We start from the raw sequence: 8,734 nt of genomic DNA, 5'->3' as shown, positions 1-8,734 counted from the left end.
TGAGCAGCGGTGGTGATGGGAGGAGGTGGTTATATATATATAGGTGGTGGTGATGGGAGGAGGTGATTAGATATATAGGTGAAGGATAGGTTAGTCATTTCCACACCTTAGGACACCCCTTATAAGTATAGGGTAGACATTCCTATCACAAAGTAGTCCCCCACCATTTTTGAGTAGTCCCAAAAAAAAAAAAAAAAAAACAGTTCTATTTTATACCCTACTCCTGTTCTCCGACCTCCTCTTCTTTCTTTCTTTTCCTTCTTTTCTTCTCTTCCGCAGACACTACTGCACTGAGAAACTTCACCACCACCACCACTTATTTTTCTTCTTCAATTAAACACCACCTCCTCTTTCTGTTTCTCCTCCTTCTTTTTCCATCACCTCTCTTCACTTCTTTTTCTTCTGCAACCCTAATCTTCACTTCACCACCACGATTTCAGACGACCCAATATAATTTTCTTCATTATATGGTATGTTATATCACTTGATTTTACTTGCGTTACTAAATTTTCATGATTTAAGTCTAGAAATTCAAAAAATAGGGTTTTGTAAATTTGAAGAAGAACTTACTGGTGTTAATTGAGATTCTTCAATTAACACCAGTAAGTTCTTCTTGCTCAACTATTTTCTATTCAGTGAATCAAGCTCGATTTCGTTTGTTATATGTTCAAATGATGTTGTAGCTGCATGCATATATCTCAATCATTAACCTTCAGTTTCTTTGTTTAGAAGTATGATTGGTAGGATATAAGAAATTATGGGTTTGCTATTTTTGATTTTGAAATTTCTGGGATTTCCCCCCTTGAATATTCAGCATCTATGACCAAGCTTAATTTGTATCAGATTAGGGCTTTGTATTCAGTTTGTGTGCATACAAATTGCTAGTATTATCATGTTGACAATTTGAATGAATGTGCAAGTTTCTTACTAGTCAAATTTTTTAAAATCAATATACTTTTCAATCCTGATTTTTTCCTATTTACTATCTCCAAATGTCAAATTTGATTTGACTCTGACCATTACCACTCCTGATTGTCTCCTCTATTATGAACCTTCCCTTTTGATCCAAACTCAGCTCAGGACAGTTAATGATATTTTGCTTTTCCGTAATCGACATTCTTCAATTGAATAGAGTATGCTATGGTTGTTTTGTGTCTGACAATTACTGTGCAATGTGGTCTATCAGATTTTGACGACTGTTATTCATCCAATAATTGTTAATCATTAAAACCTACACAATTTTTAAGACGACAAAGTTCTTCTCTAGCTAATATGTGTAACAGCTCGACTGGGTTTAATATCTCACTAGCTATACATTGTCCTTGCTGTAGTCATTTAAAAAAAAATCATCATAAGCACCGGCACTCACAACCATGAGCTTGATTACCAATCGTCCAATCGTCCATTGACATACTATGTGGTGCAGCAACAATAATTACTTCTGATTCCTGCTTATAATGTTTTCCAGTCAAAAAATACACTCGTATGAAAGATACTTATCAGAGTTGTGGGATTTGGTTCCAATCTGCAGGAGACGATGGATGATTTAGGCGTCCTCTATGAAAAGACGGATGAGCTCGATTTGAAGCATGAGCTTGAGTTGAAGCAAAAAAAGTATCAACGAGGTGATGGTGTTAAGTTGGGGGTAGGATGATTGTTGTATGGCATTTATTTTCATTTAGTTTTGGTTGAGTGCTTTACGGCCTTCGTTTGGGAATGTGTGGCCAACTGGTCATGCGTGTATGGGATCTCAGCCGCCGCTGTCCATGGAGCATTCTGTTTTATTATTGCTTATGTGCTCAAAATGAGGTTTAATATTCTTATATGTTTGTGGCAATTCAGGGTTTAAAAGAAGCTGAGAGGTCAACTTGCCGTTAGAGAAGATTTGATTGGCCAATCTGCAAATGTTGCTGCAAAGGCCGAGAAGGTTCTAATTCTTCTTTCTTAAAGATTTCTTGCGAATAGTCTAATAGACATACTCTACCATTTTATTTAATTATATTTTTGGGCTGACATTTCTGAAAATGTACTTTCAGTGGCTGAATTCAGTTAACACATGCTATTTGGAGGCTGAAGGGATAGAGAAGACATGGAATTATAAAAATCAAGATATCGTCCGCAGTGTAGATATGTTAAGCTCAAAGAAGGCATTTGATTTGGTCTTACCAGGTTGATATCAGTATATATGACTAGTCATTTTCTATTTATCCAATCAGTTGAACATTTAGGATGGGCTTTGTTTTCTTATTGGGCATGGAAAAACAATCACGTCTTTAAACTGTCATAGTTGCACGATTAACTGGTAGGTTCAATGTGAACCAAATGGTTATTTTCTTGGAAGTTTCATCTACTCGGCAAGAAATGATTCTAGTGATGTCTTTATCGTAGACTACTTTTGACATACCACTTGATCTTGCTTATGTTTTATATTACTATATATAATATCGAAGCATCTGTCTGACCCCAATCTTGCGTTATTAGTAGTAAACGTTGGTTGATTCCATTTCCATGTTATGGGCATTTATTTCTTATTATTTTACTCTGATTATTGTTACATATGGTCCAAGCCTTAATAGCAATACTCTTTACTGTGCAGAACTTGGTCCATACACAATGGACTATACCGCAAATGGTCGTTATATGGCAATGGCAGGACGAAAGGGCCACCTAGCTATCATAGACACACAAAGTTTGAAACAGATTAAAGAATTTCAGGTAAATTTGGGTAGCATTAGTTGTTTAGCTCCTTACTAAAAAAACCGATTTTAATATTGACAAGATTCTAAAGAAGTTGAAATTTTGTTTTTTGCTGCTGCAATAACTTTTGAGTTGATTAATTAGGTCAGGGAAACTGTACACGATGTGACGTTGTTCCACAATGAGCTATATTTTGCTGCAGCGCAGAAAAAGTAAAGCCTTTTGGTCTTATCTTTCAATTATGTGCACGTTGAAAGGATATGTAAATGTGTCTGTTGTTTTTTCAGTTAATGTTTGTCTAAGTTGTAAATCTCATTAAACCTGTCCAGGTTTTGATCTAAAATTTTTAAAAAAATTCCCACTTCTCATGTATAGCTTCTTCACTTTTGAGCACTGTTTCACCAAGTACTCTTTCTGTGACAGGTACACATATATTTACAATAATCATGGCATAGAACTCCACTGTCTTAAGGTTTGCATTAACGAGCTCATATTATTCACTCTTTCTCTTTTGGATGCCTCAATGGATTGCTCTGTTAGCTGTTGATTATTAATTTTGAACTTTGTATCCATGTTTAGGAACACGGGGCAGTTCAGAAGCTTCAATTTATGAGAAATCATTTCCTCTTGGCAACAATAAACAAATCTGGACAACTTCGTTACCAAGATGTCACTACGGGGTTTATGGTGTCGAACTTCCCAACACATCTTGGCCCGTGTGATGTAATGCAGGTGAATCCATTCAATGCTGTTGTGGGTTTGGGTCACTTGTGTGGTAAAGTGACAATGTGGAATCCCATTAGTGCTGTTCCTCTAGTCAAAATGCAGTGTCATCATGCGTCCATCTCTGCCATCGCCCACCACCCTGGAGGTAACCTAATGGCTACAGCTGGGTCGGATGGTAAAATTAAGCTTTGGGATTTGAGGAAATTTGAAGTTCTAAAGACTTACTTTCACCATGCTAAGACTTTGGACTTCAGTCAGAATGGTTTGTTTGCTATTGGTAATGGATCTCGTGTACAAATTTGGAAGGATAATGGAGACCAAGATTATGGCCGTTACATGACTCATGATATAGCTAAAGGGTATCAGGTGGGAGAAGCAAAGTTCCAGCCCTTTGAGGATGTTCTATGCCTTGGACACACCATGGGTATTTCCACTATTTTAGTTCCTGGATCAGGAGAAGCCAACTTCGATGCATTTGTAGCAAATCCGTTTGAAACTAAAAAACAGAGAAGGGAGAAGGAGATTAAATCTCTTCTCGACAAACTACCCCCTGAAACAGTCATGTTGAACCCCACAAAGATAGGAACATTGAAGCCAGCAAGGAAGAAAGAACAACCATCTCTAAAGGAGCTAGAGGCTGAAAAAGAAGATGCTGTTGTTGCTGTCAAACTTGCTCCACGAAAGAAGAAAACAAAGGGGAGGAGCAAGCCAAGTAAGATGGAAAGCAAGAAGCAGGAATGTATTATGAAAGCTAAAAGACCTTACTTGGATCAACAAATGAAGGAAGAAGAATCAAGAAAGAAACTGAGAGTAATTGAAGAAGTTCAGCTACCAAAAGCCCTTGCCCGATTTGCCAGTAAAAAAGCAGCTCTATACCAGAAAAATTTTCCCTCAGAGTTTTGACCTATTGTCTATTGTAGTTTTATCCTTTTAATTTATGACCAATTAGAGTGTAAAACAAAGATCTCTTGTAGTTTTTTTTTTCTCTTTTCCCGGTTCCCTTCAATCTTTTAATTTTATGCATTTTTCAATCACTTCTGCAGTCATATATGTTAATTGAATAGTAAAAGATTTGAGCTGGGCTGCTAGGCCTGAGGAAAAAAATAATATAGTCATACTTGTAAGATAGCCAAGTATAAGATATCTGTAACTGACAAGGGGTATGGTGTTTTACATGGTGGTGGTGTGCTTCCTAAAAATTGATACTTGGCATGATATAAATTCTTCCTGGTACAAGTATTTTTCAGGTATTATATAGTGCTTGCTCTTACAAGTAATGCAATTTGTTTAATCAGTATGTTGTTCAATGTGTATTTGGTATGGAGGACAGATCTATCAAAGATCCTCAAGTTTTTAGCTCCCGCTGGTTTCAAGGTTTGTTATACTGAAGTTTTAGTAACTCTTTTCTTTTGTTATTGTTTATTCATGTAGAGGTTTCTTGTAGGATCACTTGAGGTACTTTGTTGGGTAACTGCAACTCAGAATTTATATATTTTTGGCATATAGGTTGTCATCGTCGGTTTCGGCGTCTAATGCTGGTACCTGAAGGCTTGAAAGTACTTGGTAGAATGGTGGAAGATTTGGGAGCTGAAATCAAGAAATTAGTAGAAAAGGTTAAAAGGTACGTATGGGGATGTTGAGCTCCTTGCTAGCGATAATATCTAACCTCTATCCTCCAAAGCTGTCATTAGCTTTAAAAAAGTTTCAACCATTGAATAATCTATGGCCATCAGTATTTGTTTAGGTTACCTTTCATCCTCATGTGCGCGTTGGATATAGTTCACCTTACTCAGACTACCCTGATGCAGAACGCGAACATGGTATGATCAGAGAATGCTACAGCTACTCTTTCTTGGAAACCCAATGATGTTGACAGTAGAGCCAGTGGTGTTGGTGGTTTTGCCATTGCTGACAATTCAAGTTTGCAGGATGCAATTCCCTTTAGATCATCTACCCAAGGTATTTTGAATTTTTGTCATGTGAATTCGGTGTCCTATGAAAACATTCCTTGTCAACTTTTAAAGCAGAATTTCTCAATTGAATTTCTTGCTGTGACCATATAGGCCACTATTTGCTGCTCCTCTATAATAAGTATATGTGAGATTTGAAATAGCTTAGGTTTGCGACAAGCGTTTTTTACCAGATTCATACTGATCATTGATTCATTAAAACTATGTCTATTGCATGTATTATCACGTATAATGGTTTTTCCTTTGTTGGTTTACTTATTTTCTTTTCCATTTGTTCGGAACTCCTCATTTTCTTTCCCATTTGGTTTCTTCTTTGTCAGACTGGGTGGTGGAGAAGATGGGTGACACACTATTCATCTGGAGTAAAATCAAGGTATCTCACTCTTCCATTTGTTTCCAGCAAGTTGCAGTGGAATTTTGAATTTTGTTCCTCCCTAATATTTTTTTTTTTTACTTGTCTTTAGGTTGTGCTTTCTCACAAGCAATTTTGAGGGGGTACCTTTTTTTTTCGAAAAAGAGGAAACCCTCATTGTATTGACAGAAAAGAGGGGGTACTGACCTTACTCAATTCTCGACCAAATTAGCTGCTGACTGGGTCACAAAACAGATTTTGGTAAGAAGGATTTGTTCCCTCTAAGAAGCCTAACCCAATGGAACTACTTGAAGTGATCAAACATGAATGTGCTAGGAATTCAGTAAAACAAGTTTACAATACTAAGAAGAAAATAAAACAAAAGGATAAATGCTTTATTCTTTCTTGTACAGGAAGAAGCATTTCAGGATTCAAAGGAGGTAGGGGAAGGTGATGCAGTCCCCAAACGTGAATGTGCTAGGATTAAAAGCAGACAGATATGACAGGGGTATCGGATGCTGAGAACGCATTTCGGGCAAACACCACTTGTGAGGCAGACACCACGTATGAAACTTTATTGCAGCAGTTGAATGTAATTATGGCGGGGGTATAGGATGCTGAGAAGGCATTTTGGGCAAATTGTGAGGCAGACACCACTTATGAAACTTTATAGCAACTATTACAAGTAATTTCTTTAAGCTTTTGACACTCGTAATTTTATTTTTATGCTTATAAATGGTATGTACTTATCAACAAATCTTGATCAACAGTGGCGAAACTAGCATTCACCACTTCAGCTTCTTCTTCTTCAAGGAAAGTAATTACTTGATAATACATGAAGCGTTTGTTAATTCTATTTATAAAAACTACTTCCAAAGCAGTACTGTCGAAGTCCCTTGGAGTATCGCCAAATTCAAAATATTGTTACCTGTAGTACTCTTAGTAGAAGTATTTGATGAACAAGTAGAAGTAGCAGCAACAACAGCATTGGTAGTTATAACATCCTGATCACCTCATTGAATATCTATGTCGTTTTTAGTATTCAGCAATGTTGTTGTTAATAAATCTTTCTTCTCTTCAGTTCATCTATTCTCTTTCTTATTGATGGACTTGGTTTCCTTAAAGTTCTTGTTTAACTTTTCGTTGCGCTTTGGTGGCTAAAGAAGGTGATTAATGATGAATTCATCTTTTCATGTTTAGGTAGATTTACTGGTGATTGCGCCAGTGGACACCGAAGGTCATCTGCAGGGACCTGTATAGAGCACAAGTGTGGTATTTTGAGATAGATGCTCCCTGATGATGCTCCAGCTGCATGATATATACGACCCAAACAAGGTTGGCATATGATATGACTTTCTTTATCCGTATTTATGCACTATGCTTGATATTCTTCAGGTCCCTGCTTTTAGTAGCTCAATATATTGACCTCGCATTGGCTCTTCGTTATAGATCAATGTCAAGATAAAGATTGTTTCTGGATTACCATGTGCAGCGGTGGCTGCAGAAGTACTCAAGTTAACTAGGTCGTACTGAAAAGGTATAAATGAATCCTCTTGATCTAGCTTTTTTGGCTTTAACACAAGTGTTTGGTGTGTACCATGTTGGGTACAAGAGCTTTTAGATGCAGAAATCTTTTTTTCTCCTTGTTTTGTCTCTGAGTGAAGCAGTGCTCGTCCATTTTTTGCTCAAGTCTTTCTCAATAATCTGTAATTCGTACTTTTCTCTTGATCTCGTTTCATTTTTCTTACTATAGTAATTTTTTCTGTACAGGTTGCTTAAACCTGAGGAGAAACGTTGCATGGAAGAGCACGATGTAATATTCTGGCTATGGAACGTTCGCATCCGAAAGTACTTCGCTTAAATTTGGTTGGATCACCTAAGGACCTTGAAGGAGCCAGCTTAGTGGTTTCCGAGTTAGAGGATTCACCTGAAGGACATCCAAGAAACAAGGACAGTACATTGAATACCATTCGAGGCGTAGCTGTGAGTCTGTGACGCCGTCTACTAGTCCTGAACTTGGGACACAATTCACACTGCAACTGAAGTTGGAACTTCTCCTTTTTCATTTCGGAAGTCAATGGCGACCTGAAGAAAGAGTGTCATCAGTCTCACAAGAATGCACCTTGGTGATGAAAGCATCTCAGACAGTGATGGTGAAAATTTTAAATCTTCCAACAACCAACTTTGGATTTCAACCATGGATGACTGAAATGCTTAGTTCAGGTCGTCAAACATCAAATCAACTGGAAGAAAAGTCAGACTCCATGTTGAAGCTCAAAGTTCCACATCCAATGCCTTGCTGGAGAGATTCTCTAAACTTGACTGTGAATCTGGAATAGAAGCGATGAGCTACAGGTAATGGCATATCCGACTCCTCTCTCCCAGTGTCATATGCAGGGACGGACCTATGAGAGGGCTAACGGGGGCTTTAGCCTCGGTCGCCCTCCCGGTCCACAAACCTAATTTTTCCCATTTTAGCCAAATTTTTGGTTAATCTTGTGTATTAGCCCGGATCTAAAATGAAAGATCCGTCATCCTGGATCCGTCCCTGGTCATATGTGATTGTAATATCTGACTTCATTCCAATTTCACTTGATAACCAATGATTCAGGTGATCACCTTTTATCACTTTCAGAATCTTTTTAACTTCAGCAATTCTCCCTCTTTTCCCGGAAAAAAGATATATTTTTTTCATTTTAGCCTAGTACGAGCCGGCCAAGGAGGCTATTTTCCTAGATGCATACTGTAGGGTCAGTTATAAGTCAGTTATTGAATACGGTACAACCGTTAGATCAAGTGAAATAAACGATTGTAACTCCACCTAAATTTAACGGGCAGCTCTCTGACCCTTATAACTCATATTAAATCCGTGAAAAACTAAACCCTAGCCCTAAAATCAAAACTAGTAACAGCTCCCTCGTCCATCTGTGGTTATCATCAACGGCGGCAACGAAGGCGAAACCATGACAGAGTCAGGTGGTGGTGGTTC

The 8,734-nt window shown here is 37.8% G+C and overlaps 1 protein-coding gene across 5 annotated transcripts; it reads left to right on the top strand.

The window, feature by feature from the left end:
• The first annotated feature begins 263 nt into the window (after nucleotides 1–263).
• LOC113331502 (probable U3 small nucleolar RNA-associated protein 7) lies at nucleotides 264–8,370 on the top strand. Of its 5 annotated transcripts, none has more exons than XM_026578213.1 (17): nucleotides 264–470; nucleotides 1,532–1,645; nucleotides 1,843–1,927; nucleotides 2,037–2,169; nucleotides 2,597–2,715; nucleotides 2,842–2,909; nucleotides 3,121–3,169; nucleotides 3,277–4,653; nucleotides 4,754–4,797; nucleotides 4,930–5,044; nucleotides 5,168–5,382; nucleotides 5,714–5,766; nucleotides 5,858–6,006; nucleotides 6,159–6,430; nucleotides 6,946–7,080; nucleotides 7,195–7,282; nucleotides 7,516–8,370. In XM_026578213.1, exons 4-8 carry the CDS (start codon nucleotides 2,130–2,132, stop codon nucleotides 4,324–4,326), a joined length of 1,326 nt encoding a protein of 441 aa, XP_026433998.1. In that variant the 5' UTR covers nucleotides 264–470; nucleotides 1,532–1,645; nucleotides 1,843–1,927; nucleotides 2,037–2,129; the 3' UTR covers nucleotides 4,327–4,653; nucleotides 4,754–4,797; nucleotides 4,930–5,044; nucleotides 5,168–5,382; nucleotides 5,714–5,766; nucleotides 5,858–6,006; nucleotides 6,159–6,430; nucleotides 6,946–7,080; nucleotides 7,195–7,282; nucleotides 7,516–8,370. The 5 variants fall into 5 exon arrangements, with proteins under 5 accessions (XP_026433998.1, XP_026433999.1, XP_026434000.1 ...); XM_026578214.1 differs by having other exon boundaries at nucleotides 3,277–4,670; XM_026578215.1 differs by having other exon boundaries at nucleotides 1,532–1,625; nucleotides 3,277–4,797.
• Nucleotides 8,371–8,734: the final 364 nt, after the last annotated feature.

Source organism: Papaver somniferum, unplaced genomic scaffold, assembly GCF_003573695.1.
Source record: "Papaver somniferum cultivar HN1 unplaced genomic scaffold, ASM357369v1 unplaced-scaffold_125, whole genome shotgun sequence".
In the NCBI taxonomy this organism is placed as follows: domain Eukaryota; kingdom Viridiplantae; phylum Streptophyta; class Magnoliopsida; order Ranunculales; family Papaveraceae; genus Papaver; species Papaver somniferum.
This window is presented reverse-complemented; position numbering and strand designations above follow the sequence as displayed.

What these genes read in the sequence shown, in the direction of transcription:
- LOC113331502 (XM_026578215.1), top strand. Translation starts at nt 2,130, where the DNA reads ATGTTAAGCTCAAAGAAGGCATTTGATTTGGTCTTACCAG. An exon ending in ATTTGATTTGGTCTTACCAG is followed by an intron (nt 2,170 to 2,596) that starts GTTGATATCAGT and finishes TTTACTGTGCAG; the next exon opens with AACTTGGTCCATACACAATG. An exon ending in TAGAACTCCACTGTCTTAAG is followed by an intron (nt 3,170 to 3,276) that starts GTTTGCATTAAC and finishes ATCCATGTTTAG; the next exon opens with GAACACGGGGCAGTTCAGAA.